Here is a 13,938-nt window from a genome sequence, read left to right as displayed (position 1 = left end):
TTAGCCAAGAGACTGGGTCAATCTACATAATAAAAACTGTGAGAAAGGGTGGGGGAGGGGAAGAATGGAGGAAGGTTTGATTTTTTCTTTTTGAAGATAGGCTACAGTCAACACAACTCAACAACTTGTTTGGTTAAATATCAGCCAAAGGTATTTATCTTCCTCGGTATATATGGCTCATAGTAATACCATGTTAGTACTGAATGAATTATTGGAGAGACAATAAAAGGTTAAGAATAGCTAGTAATTACTATAAAAATTATAATAAAACTACTTTTAAAACCCTATCACTCTAACACATCTAATCTCATGTTTGTATTTAGTGAAGCAGTGTGTATTTGTAGTGACCATTCGTTAACAATTCTATAGCATTTAAACACTATTGCTGCTACACTTCTGACCATTTAGTGCACATTCTTTTCTGTACCATTCATTTGATGTTTAATCACATATTGCCTCAGAGCTAAGCAATCTCATGCTATTATGCAATAAGAGGGGAAGAGTGGACCCACTGAATTGTAAATTTGGAAATAAGAATTGTAGTACAGTCTGTTACTCACTTGCTGTGTGATTTGGGCAAGGTCATTTTACCTAAGAGTTTCTTCAACAATAAAATGAGGTTTCTGAAACTAAAGTCACTAAGGATTCTTCCTGGCCATGAGGTTCTTATATTATACTTTGTTTTTTGGTAACCTCCCTCACTAAATGCACTTAAACAATATATGTTATATCAGTTATACAATTGAGTTATACAATTATCTCAATAGTTGTATGAATGACTGTCAACCCAGATATGCTCTCTAGGAAGTGTTCTTGGGCTGTCTGATGGGTGCCCAGTCTGGATTAGGTATAGTCTCTGTGGCTCTATAACAAGTACTGTGGACAGGTCTGTAATATAATGTCATGTAATATTTACCTGTTTATGTAATACTTTCTCTTCTCCACAAAACTATAAGTTCTCTGAAGGGTTTATAAATTATAAGTTCCAACACAAATAGTACCTAGCGTAGGTATTTAATGGAATGAATGGAGTTCCAGGTCCTGCAAAACAACTAGAAATTTCTGCAATAAAACCACTAGCCTTTTTCAGAAAGCAATTGTTACAAATGGATGACCAAGGAATCTGAATCTTGCATTAGTTTTAAATTTTAAAGCAAATGTCATAAACGTAGACAAGACACACTTTACATAAAATTTGTAACATTTATTTAGGCAAAAAAAAAAAATCCCCAAAACAAAAATCTGTACACACAACATTAATACCAAAGTGATGTCCTGATTTAAAATACAGCATGATTCATGTACAGGACACTCCCATTCATCTGGCTACAGTGAGAACAGTGCCTTCAGTCCAGGTAACTGAGAGCCTTTGAAATGTATACATATTACACTTTAAACTCTTCTATCAGAATTGAAGCAAAAGATACCTTTTTCCACACTCACAAGTCACTGAGAATTTGACAGTGGGAACTCTACAAAAGTCAGGGATTTTAAAATTTTATTCTTACAGATTATCTGAGAGTATAAATCTTGACAAAACATCCTCCCATTTTTAAATGCTCTCAAGAATTTCCTGCTTTTATGAAAGTATGTCTCAGCTTTCATTAGCTAAGTAGCTTCTTACTTCTAAGCTGATTAAAATAAGCTTAAAAGAACCCACTTTGAACAATTTTCCAAAATAAGTTCAAAATTAAGTACATATTATTAATGAACTACATTTATGATTTCTCATAATTTGATAAATTTGGATTTTCTAAATATTCTTAATAGCCATTCTGTCTAGCTATGAAGTTAGGTTGTGCTGTCCAAAAGAGCTTCATCCAGAGAAATGAGAAATAGCTGATTTTCCCATAATTTACCAAAAAAAAAAATGGGGGAAGGAGAAACAGACAGAGAAAGCTCTTTCTTAGGCTACCAATCAGTTAACATAGAATGTCTTAGGTTAAGATTTGGAAACCAAAGAATGCATAATTAGGAGTGTACATGTCATGCAAAATCTATGAAGTACTAAAAAAGATAAAGCAATCTTATTTAAAGCACTCTCAGCAAAATTTCCTATAATACTGCTATTTTCATCACTGGATAAAGTCTGGATTTGCATTATTACTTAAATAAACAGTTCATGAGTTAACACAAAAAATGAAAAAATGTGTCAATACAAAGCAAATGGTAAAGTTTAAATATCCAATATCCACACAATCATTTGAAGTTGCTACAGTGGATTTTAGAGGGAAACCATAAGTTTGCAAACCTCTCTGTAAGCTGTCTTAGAACACTATTCTGAAGCCCTAGCCATATAAAGTCCCCAAATAAGTAACATACAGATAAAACTGCCCACATTAGCCGACAGTATGATACTGCCTTTAACTTACACCTTCAGTTTAATAATACTGCTTATCTCAAGATAAAAGTTGCACAATAACCAAATAATGTAAACATACCATTAGAGGGTAGGAGAGGAGTGGGTTTCAACATATACAATACAGTAAGTTCATTTTCTTGGCTACTCATGACCTCTTTTCAACCTTGGGTACTGCTACACATAGTTCTATGGGTGGACGAGGTGTCAGGCATTTTAAAACCCTAAGCCAAAACCATGATTCATTAATTGATTCTACTCTAATTTAGCACATAATGAACCATAATAAAATATGTTTTCATCAAAATGTGTTCCAAAGGTCTGGAAGATGGCCCAATACTATCTTAAGCATGGCATAATTTAAAATATAGCCAAACGAAAGTGACTGGGGAGAAAAAGGGCCAACTCAGAAAGTCTAGCAAGAGCAACTTCCTAGGCTGGATATACAGTATTGATGTTTTAAAACATGAATCCTTGATTGTTTGGAAGCTTGCAAACAAAAGATATCATGAAATTAAATCCCCACAGTTGCTTTGTGGGTTTCATCTCCACCTTGGGTAATTCACTTAAATTGACTAGTGCCACTAAATGGCACTTCTGTCCGGGGGTGAGAAGCAGCAATATCTCAGGTCAATTCCTGGATCTGTGAGTCTGATGTGATTTTTAAAATTCTCAACTAAGATCAGTAGCCACAGAGTCCTCGGCCAGAGAGGCCCCTTATTACTTCTTTATGTTTCTTTTCAACTGCAAAAGGAAAAAATGATTTTTTAGCGTATAAAGAGAACAGCAAAACTTACTTGATGGAAAGGAGATGCCTTAATTATTTTTGCTTTAATTTCAAACTGTTCTTATTTTACTCAATGATACCAACATGCGTCATTATAGTCTAAAAAGTCTAATTCCATTTCCTTTAGTGGATCTAAACCTTGCTGTTGCTTGTGGACTGATGTTGTGATAATTTGCAATATCTGAGCGCACCAACAATTTGAGCAATGAGTGGTTCAACCCTAGTCTAAACTGTGCTTGAAACAGCACCTCTAAGCCACTGAAGAGGTAACCTTTGAAGGCACCAAGTTCTGTTACATTCTAGTGTACAAATGGAAATAGGAGGCCTAATAGATTCTTTCTGTAGAGAAAGGCCAGTTATACCTCATAATTTCAATTTATATATATATACACACACACATATATATGTATATATACATATACATATATACTATATCGTAGCCAGATTCAAGACCTTATAGACAATTCTGTGCTGTAATTAGATACACAATTTTAAGAGCCATCCCAACCACAAAGGCACTAAAATTTTTATATATTTGAGATGTGCCTAATTATTTTGCTTTTAAGACTCAAAAGTATCTGGCCATTACCAGTGCTCAAAGTAGTAAAATTCAATTTCAATTTAAACATATTTGACTTCATCTATCACCAAGTTATTCTGAGTAATGAAGGGATTTATTGTTTTCCATACATTTTTAACCATTTTTGAAAATAATGTATAAAGACAGAAACCTAGGATTAGCCTAGAAGGAACATGTACTTTTGTCTTGAATAGGATACAATAGAAACTTGAAGCCAAACTTGTCAAATAGACTTTTCCTTAACTACACAAGCTAGAAGACCTAGAAATGGTCTACATAGCTAGCGACTTCCAAGCTATTGTAGGCCATCCTATCTTCTACATTTTGCCTTAGGTATTTAAAACTCAGAAAAGGGGAAATTTTTTAAAAGAATTTTCCATTTCCTCTGAAACAGACAGTCTGTGAAAATTTATCTTACACCTATAGAAATCCCTTAAATCAATTAAGTCCTAATTAACCCACAATTTAATATGGTTTTTAATGATTCTAAATATCTATTTTCTTATAGTTTGTTTTCATTCCTGTGAAGGAGTACCGAATAGTTCAAGTATGACTATTGTGATAGTGGTATGAAATGTGTATGTCAAAAATGTTATCAGCATACTAATAAGCCAGCTCCTTTCTAAATAAAAATGTTTCTGAATAATCACCACCACTTAAATGTATCATTTAAAATCTCTACTGAAAACATTTTGGCCATCTATGAAAAAAATGCAGTCATCTAAGACTGCAGGTTAACCTTATTCACAAACTAAAATTTAAAATGGATACTCTGGTTTCTCTTCAGATCGTATAAATCTTTCGCCTTTTTTTTTTAATGGAAAATAACTTTCTTGGTGACTTGCTGCCTCCCAACTGCCATTACTGATAACTGATTCTTTACTATACTGAACAACTCTCTTAAAGGAAAGGCAATTGTCTAAAAAATAGTCCATCACAAAATATTTCCTTTTACGCACTGCAACTAGAATCATTACATTTAGCAATAGTCTAACGCTTCTTATTTATTTTTGGCAGTGAGATGTGGATATCTTTCCCCAACATGAAAACATTAAGATACATGTAGTTTGAAACAAAAGAAAATTAACTTCTCATGGCAAAATTTACTGTTGTTAATTCTATTTTAAGTGAACAGGTAACACCATGTGTAGTCTCTATTCCACTGAACAAAATGACTCTGAAATAGAGGGAAAAGAATGGTCGAGACGGTTTTTTGTAAAATTCACATTTTCACAACAAAATGACATGAAGAAATTCAGAGAGTTAATCTCTAACACAGAGTGCTGTAATATTTTACACTGTAGTGCTAGGGAAATATTTCTAGAGAGTAACCAGCAGTCTGTGTAGGATGCAGCAGCCCATGCCTCCAGGAATAAATATGAAGAACTAGCTACTGCTCAATGCTTCAGGAGAGGTGGGCTCCAGATTAGCCAGTACCAGTTTAAAAACTATATACCACAAGGGCAGACCTTTTCCCAGTTCCTAAACTCTATTCTCTCTTAGTAGTTTTTCTTTTCAATATATATTCTGCCAGCCATCCAGGCACCAGCCAGTGAGTAGCTTTCACAAGGAGAGGACTCAGATTTCCTATTCTTTCACACTAAGAAGGACATCTTATAAAAGATACACAGACAGAGAATAAAGGCATTTTATACAGAAGCAGTATAAAATTTACAACTGAAGCAGTGCCAGAAATCAGGTTAACAGCTTATCTGAAGCTGCAAATTGATTGAAGGGACTTTAAGATCAGAAAAGTCTGGCCTAAGGGTTCGTGCAAACTTCCTCATAAAACGGTATAATCTTAAGCATAGGTAAGTTCAAACACTGAAAGATGTGGAAATTTTCCTAAAAGGCAATGATGAAGGAAGAGACCCTTCTCACCTTTATAAGTTAAAAATCACAAGACAAATCAGAGGCTGTTCACATGGGCAGTACTGTACATGGTCAATCCCATACTGATCTTATGACTCTTGTCACAGAAACCCCCAAAACATCACAGAGGGTAAGATATTCCGAGTGAACCTATCACAAAAAGAATTTCTGTGATTCAATTATCCAATTACCTATGGCTGTCAATTTAGTCTGGCCTGGGGCTGCTTTTTACAGGGAGGTGGTCTCCCGTGGCGTACGATGTGTTTTTCTAAGCTGTCCAGAATGGCCACAGCAATCTGTTGGACATGGGGGTCAGTCTGTTCATGTTCTTTGATGTTGTATAAATGCTGCAATCCTCCTTCCTCAATCAGCATGCTGCAATACCTTGAGGCTGAAATAAAACAGGAGGAAGAGCTTTCCTTAAAAAAGTTAACTCGTTTTTTTGTGGAATAATTTTATTTTTTCACTTAAATTTAAGCTGTTTTGTTACTGCCCACTAACATAAGTTAGAGCTTGAAAAATATCTCTGTAATGATGTTATGTCTACATTACAAGGCCCACACATAGATGATAGATAATACACATACCATTTTATATATATATATATTATATATTATGTACATATAAAAATCATAACCATAAGACATAAACGACCTGGAAAAGAAAATTTCTTTGACCCCAAATCATGAGTAAGATAGGTTCTGTTACACTTTTATGCATTTCCTATGTTTAAAAAAATATTTAATAGCACTCGTACATGTAATATTCATTATTTTAAAAATTTTTTTGCTTTTTGTCTTTTTTGTACACATGCCTTTTAAAGCTTTTTTTTAGTTTTGGTCATATTTATTAAAGTCTAATTTACACACAATAAAACACACCCAACTTAAGCTATAGTTTTATGAGTTTTGCCAAATGTATACACTTGTGTAACCACCAACACAATCACGGTATGGAATATTTTCAACAACTAACGTTTCCTGTGCATCTCTGCAGTCAATCTCCCATGCACCTCTCATACCAGGTAACCACTGTTCTAATTTCTGTGATATAGACTTTTGCCTAGAACTTCATATAAATGGCCTGATACAGTATGCAACATTTTATCTGTCTACTTTTGTTCAGCATGATGTTTTCCAGATGTTTCCAAGTTGCTACTTGTATGTAATTGTCCTTTAGTTTTTGTTTTAAGCTGAGAAGTATTCCATTGCATTGAACATGCCACATATTTTTTTTTTTTTTTGGAAATAGCGTCTTTAATTTTTTTAAAGCATATAATACTTTTTTCTTATTAGTGGTGTATACATGGCAATCCCAATCTTCCAATTCATCCCACCCCAACCCACCCCCCTCTTTCCACATATTTTTAATGTTATTATACTGATGGACATTTGTTGGATTTTCTCTCTCCCTGAGCATTTCGTTACAATGACTAAAAATGCTATAATCATTCTTTAACAAGGTTTTTGTGAACTTTTCATTTCATGGATCTTGAGAAAATACCTAAAATGCTGGGCATATGCTAAATGTATGTTTAACTTTATAAGAAATCACCAAATTGTTTTTTGAAATGGTTGTATAATTTTTCAATCCCATCAGCAATGAATGAGAAAGTTGCTTCACGTCCTCATCAAACACTTGTCATTGTCCAGCTTTTTGATTATAGGCAGCCTTCCTAGTAGGTGTAAAGTGGTTTAAACCTCATTGTGGTTTTAATTTATATTTTTCTAATGATTAATGATGAATTTCTCTTTTCTTGCCATCATGACAATATATTTTTTAAAATTTATTTATTTTTTTGGACACACCCTGAGGCATGCAGAATCTTAGTTCCCCAACCAGGGACTGAACCCATGCCCCCTGCAGTGGAAGCACGGAGTCTTAACCACTACACCACCAGGGAAGTCCTGAACTTCTTTTAATGTGCTTATTGACCATTTGTATATTTTCTTTGAAGAAATATCTATTCAGATCCTTTGCCAATTTTTAAACTGGGTGATTTTTCTTTTTATTATTGTGTTTATATATTCTGAAAACAAAAACAAAAAAAACCCTGAGAGAGGCCCAACTCTTAAGACTTTCTGTTTACACCTGAGCCACCGGCATCCCTCTGCAACAGGCACCTCCAAGCCCAACTGAAACAACAGTGCGCCACTGCTCACTCACTCCCAGGAGAAGGAGCCACTATTGTACCCTCTCCCTCCCCACACACCAACGCTTACAGACGAACAATAAAGGAACCTCTGCTGGTCACAGAATAATGCAAAAAAACCCAAGGCAAGGAGAAGGACACTTACAGCTGAGACTCTAAGGAAACAGAAATATTAGTTTCAATTCCTATTGAACTGGTCCATTCTGGGATCAGTTCTGGATATTTTTTTTCTTTTTTTTTCTTTTTCTCTCTCTCTCTCTTTTTTTTTTTTCTTTATTAAATACGATCTTAGCCCTAAGGGATCTACAAGTTTTATAACATAAAGTTTTATAACATAATTTAATTTTTAACATAATTTTTTATTCTTTTTTTTTTTTTTTTGTCTTTTTATATACTTCTATATCTAGCTAAGTTTTTGGTAGTACGGACAATATATCTCTCATACTTTCCTTTCATCCCTATCTTTTATACGTTTCTATTCCTTTCTTTTTATTTGCATATTTCCAACCACACTACGCTCTTCTGTTCCCCTTTCTTCCAGCCATTTTAAGTTTACTTTATCTTAACATACTTATAAGCAACACTATCAATCTGCTCAGACTCCTTGCTCTATTCTCCAGATGACGCACTGCCTTGGTATTTAATGTTAGGTTTTTGTCTTTATCTTAGTTCTTAGTACAGTTGTCTAATTACATTCTGAGAATCTCCATTCTCTCTGGTGGTACTCTGGCTCTTTTCTATATTTGATCCTAGTTTACAAAATCTCCCTGGATTAATGTTTGTATGTGTAAGGTGTTATTTGTTTGTTTGCTTTTGCTTTTGTCTCTGATTTGTTCTGTTTCAGTTGTCAATTTCTGTTGGGTTTCTCTTTGAATATCTGATAGCACACTGGGGTTCTGTCAGGTCTTTCTAGAGCCTTATGTCCTAATGGATTCAGTAATTGTGTGTCTTATACATGTATGTGTTTCCTAGACTTAATATTTGTTTAATCCAATACTTGGACATTAGTCTGAGGCTTGGACAGTCTTCTATAAACACCTCTATCGCCAGGACAAGCAACCCCAAAAGTTTGGACAACCATGAGGAAACAAAGAAACACCATGCAGGCAAAGGAGCAGGAAAAAAACCCACAAGACCAAATAAATGAGGAGGAAATAGGAAAAATGCCTGAAAAAGAATTTAGAGTAATGATAGTAAAAATGATACAAAATCTCGATAACAAAATCATTGCTTAATTCAACGTCATAAAGATTTGTACCTATGTTTTCTTCTAAAAGTTTATATGTAAATGTAAATGTAGTTCTTATACTTAGGCCTATAACCCATTTTTGAGTTAATTTTTATATATGGTAAGAGGTAAGGATCAAAAGTTACTTCTTTTACATGTGCCTACTCAGTTTTCCCAGCACCATTTGTTGAAATATCTGTTCTTTCCCCACTGAATTGTCTTGGCATCCTTATCAAAACTCAATTAACCATAGATGCATGGGTTTATTTTTGGACTCTCAATTCTATTGCATTGATCTATACATCTATCTTAATGATGTTGAGCATCTTTTCATGTGCTTATTTGCCATTTGTAAATCTTTGGTGAAAAGTTTGTTCAACTCTTTTGTTCATTTTCTTTACTTGTTTTTTTATCATTAAATTTTGAGAGTACATGATATATTTTGAACACAAACACTTTATCAGACATGTGATTTGAAAATATTTTGACCCAGAATGTGTGCTGACTTTTCATTTTCTTGACAATGTCTTTCAAAAAGAAGTCCTTAAGTTTGATTTGATCAAGTCCTATTTAGCAGCTCCGCAACCAGGGATCAAATATGCACGCCCTACACTGGAAGTGTGGAATCTTAATCACTGGACTGCCAGGGAAGTCCCCAGTTTTTTCTTTTGTAGATCATACTTTGGTGCATATTTAAGAATCTGCCTAACACAAGGTCACAAATATTTTGCCACATTTTCTTCTAGAAACTTTTAATAGTTTTTTGTTTCATATTTAGGCTTATGATCAATTAAGAATTAAAAAATTATTTATTTAGGCTGAGTTGGGTCTTAGTTGCATCACACAGGATCTTTGTTGTGGCACGTGGGTCTTTAGTTGTGGCATGTGGACCCTTAGTTGCAATGTGCATGTGGGATTTAGTTCCCCAACCAGGGATCAAACCCAGGCCCCATGCATTGGGAGCACAGAGTCTGCTGCATTGGGAGCACAGAGTCTTAGCCACTGGACCATCAGGGAAGTCTGAAGAGTTAATTTTTTTTATACAATACAAGGTATGTATCAAAGTTCATCTTTTTTTTTTCCAAACAGAGATACACTTGTTGCAGTACTGTTTGTTGAAAAGACTGTTATTTCTCTGTTGAACTGCTTTGAACTTACATCAAAAACTAACTAACCATATGTGTATAGGTCTGTTTCTGTACTCTCTATTCTGGTCCTTTGAACATTCTTTGTCTATATTTATGCCTGGACCTTCAATTGGTGTCTGAAGTGAGGGCAGTTTTGTGAGACTGAGCCCTTAACTTGTGGAATCTGACACTATCTCCAGGTAAATAGTGTCAGAATTGAATTAAATTTGTAGGACACCCAGTCAGTATTGGCTGAGAAATGGAGAACTTTTTGGTGGGATGTGGAAAAACCACATATCAGAATTGGTGTCAGAAGTGGGATCTGCTAGCCTGGTCCTGGCTCATAGAAACATATAGTAGGAAAGAGAAACATGTGGTTAGGGAAGGATAAAAAGGTGAGCGATAAGGAACCTTTGTTTCTTGGCTGGCTACTCCATGATGTGGGGTAGCAGCTATGCTGCAATCAGTTACTAAAGGTAGAAGTTACCAATGGAATTTAGAGATGAATCCAAACCTGACCAGCAACTGCTTTATCTAATCAAGACAAAGATTGACAAAAGGCTGGGATTCCTCAGCATGACTCCTTACTGAGGGCTTAAAAGCATTTTGCACAAGAGTGGGTAATTTAGTCAGGAAGTGGAGAAATTACCAAAACTGACCGGTGAAGTCCTGATGTGGGCTACAATTAGAGAGTAAAAACAAACAGACAAACAAAAAACTGTAAGGGTTGATACAATTATGAAAGTTGGAATGTTTAAAAAGACTTTATGTAAAGAAGTTGTGTCTCCTTTACCTGAATATTTTATGGAAGTGAGTATTATGTCTGGCTGGGTAACACTCTCATACCTAGTACTGTAAGACCAAAATCTGTGGATGAAGTCTTAATGGAGGCTACAGTTAGGAATATAAGAGTTAACAGAATTAAGGTAAAAGTTTGTAGGAGAATTGGTACACTTGAACAGACTTTATGTGAAGTGGTTACATTTCTTTTACCTAATTGTATTATGAGGATGAACATTTTACTGACTGGGGAATGTTTCCTCTACCTACTATCATAAAATAGAAAGCATGTAAATCCACCTTTCAAGCAGTGTTAATTGGACATGCTAAATGGGAACCAGTAAGACTGCCCAAGCCAATGCAATGTAGAATAGAAGCTGGAGTGCTGGTAGGGACAGATTCTCTGTGCCATAGGCCTTTGTGAGGAACAAGCTTGGGTTTATGGCAAAAGCCTGTGAGTGCCTACCAGAGATGACTACTGGGACTTTGGACTAGAGAATTTCCATTTGAGGGGCACTTACTACCTTGCTATTTGACATTAATTGAAGCTACCCTTATGACTGAAAGACAAAAAATGATCTTCAAACCTGAAATACCCACAATGTTTGAGGGATGTCAGAGAAACACTCTAATGGGTTGGCGGTGCCCAGAAGAGTTCCATAATAAAATGGAATTGGTTTATATAGGATCACGCTACTTGGTGAATGTAAGGAGGAGATATTCATGAGCAGGGAGCCTCCTTCTCCCTAGGACTGACTTTGCAACTACACAAGGAGCTGCCAGATTCTATCTTCACTTGGACAGTGCCCTATAAACAGCTCTCCAACAACCAACAAACAGCTGCTTGGTTTTTGGACAGCAGTTCCAAGATAAACAGACAACATCCTGTTTGGAAGGCCACCACTCTGATTGAAAAAGGTAAAACCAAAACAACTCTGTGGACTGAATGGCATGCTGTTTTCCCAGCAAGGATGAAAAACTGAATAGTGGTAAAAAAACAAAAAGAATAAAATACCTAGGAATAAACCTTCCTAAGGAGGCAAAAGACCTGTACGCAGAAAACTATAAGACACTGATGAAAGAAATCAAAGACGATACAAACAGATGGAGGGACATACCATGTTCCTGGATTGGAAGAATCATTATTGTGAAAATGACTATCTTACCCAAAGCAATTTACAGATTCAACGCAATCCCTATCAAATTACCAACGGCATTTTTCACAGAACTAGAACAAGAAATCTTACGATTTGTATGGAAATGCAAAAGACCCCGAATAGCCAAAGCAACCTTGAGAAGGGAAGATGGAGTTGGTGGAATTAGGCTTCCTGACTTCAAACTATACTATAAGGCCGCAGTGATCAAGACAGTATGGTACTGGCACAAAAATAGAAAGGAAGATCAATGGAACAGAATAGAGAACTCAGAGATAAACCCAAGCACATATGGGCAGCTTATCTTTGACAAAGGAGGCAAGAATACACAATGGAAAAAAGACAGCCTCTTCAATAAGTGGTGCTGGGAAAATTGGGCAGCTACATGTCAAAGAATGAAATTAGAACACTTCCTAACACCATACACAAAAATAAACTCAACATGGATTGAAGACCTACATGTAAGGCCAGACACTATAAAACTCCTAGAGGAAAACATAGGCAGAACACTTTATGACATACATCTAAGCAAGATCCTTTTTGACCCACCTCCTAGAATCATGGAAATAAAATCAAGAATAAACAAATGGGACCTAATGAAACTTAAAAGCTTTTGCACAGCGAAAGAAACTATAAACAAGACAAGAAGACAACCCTCAGAATGGGAGAAAATACTTGCCAACGAAGCAACGGACAAAGGATTAATCTCTAAGATATACAAGCAGCTCACGCCGCTTAATACCAAAAAAGCAAATAACCCAATCCACAAATAGGCAGAAGACCTAAAGAGACATTTCTCCAAAGAAGACATACAGAAGGCCAACAAACACATGAAAAGATGCTCAACATCACTAATTATTAGAGAAATGCAGGTCAAAACTACAATGAGGTATCACCTCACACCGGTCAGAATGGCCATCATCAAAAAATCTAGAGACAATAAATGTTGGAGAGGGTGTGGAGAAAAGGGAACTCTCCTGCACTGTTGGTGGGATTGTAAGCTAGTACAGCCACTATGGAAAACAGTCTGGAGTTTCCTTCAAAAACTAAAAATGGAACTACCATATGACCCAGTAATCCCACTACTGGGTATATACCCAGAGAAAACCATAATCCAAAAAGAAACAAGTAGCATGATGTTCATTGCAGCACTATTTACAATAGCCAGGACATGGAAGCAAACTAAATGCCCATCAACAGATGAATGGATAAAGAAGATGTGGCACATATATACAATGGAATATTACTCAGCCATAAAAAGGAATGAAATTGAACTATATGTCATGAGGTGGATAGACCTAGAGTCTGTCATACAGAGTGAAGTAAGCCAGAAAGAGAAAAACAAATACTGTATGCTAACACATATATATGGAATCTGAAGAAATGGTACTGATGAAACCAGTGACAGGCAAGAGTGGAGATACAGAAGTACAGAATGGACTTGAGGACACGGGGCTGGGGTCAAGGGCAAAGGGAAAGTTGGGACGAGGTGAGAGAGTAGCATAGACATATTTACACTACCAGCTGTAAAACAGATAGCTAGTGGGAAGTTGCTGTATAACAAAAGGAGATCAACTTCATGGGAGATGCCTTGGAGGGCCAGGATGGGGAGGGTGGGGGGGAGTCACGGGAGGGAGGGGATATGGGGATATATGTGTAGATGCAGCTGATTCACTTTGGTGTACCTCAGAGACGGGTACAAGAGTGTAAAGCAAATATATTCCAATAAAGAGTTTAAAAAAAAAAAAAAAAGCCTCTGTTTGGGTTTTTTTCATGGGCAGTGGCCAAAGGTCTGGCCATATGGTTGGGTACAAGGGCAACAGAAACCTGGTCATTAAAGTAGGACATATCCATGCCCATCAGAAGAACTCTCTTCCATGTTCAGAAGATGACTGGAAT

At 35.9% G+C, this 13,938-nt stretch overlaps 1 protein-coding gene across 6 annotated transcripts in view; it reads right to left on the bottom strand.

The window, feature by feature from the left end:
• Window positions 1–1,195: 1,195 nt before the first annotated feature.
• The window catches only part of ZYG11B (zyg-11 family member B, cell cycle regulator), a 73,066-nt gene continuing 60,323 nt past the window's right edge, over window positions 1,196–13,938 (bottom strand). For 4 of the 6 annotated variants that reach the window (XM_057710938.1, XM_057710920.1, XM_057710947.1 and 1 more), the window contains one exon: window positions 1,196–5,989. In XM_057710938.1, the coding sequence (XP_057566921.1) occupies window positions 5,799–5,989 (191 nt within the window). In that variant the 3' untranslated portion in view covers window positions 1,196–5,798. The remainder of the gene's footprint in view (window positions 5,990–13,938) is intronic. The other 2 variants (XM_057710924.1, XM_057710930.1) reach the window with 2 other exon arrangements.

Source organism: Hippopotamus amphibius, chromosome 1 (genome assembly GCF_030028045.1).
Source record: "Hippopotamus amphibius kiboko isolate mHipAmp2 chromosome 1, mHipAmp2.hap2, whole genome shotgun sequence".
NCBI classification, from domain to species: domain Eukaryota; kingdom Metazoa; phylum Chordata; class Mammalia; order Artiodactyla; family Hippopotamidae; genus Hippopotamus; species Hippopotamus amphibius.
The sequence above is the reverse complement of the archived record's forward strand: the minus strand, read 5'-3'. Positions and strand labels throughout refer to the sequence as shown.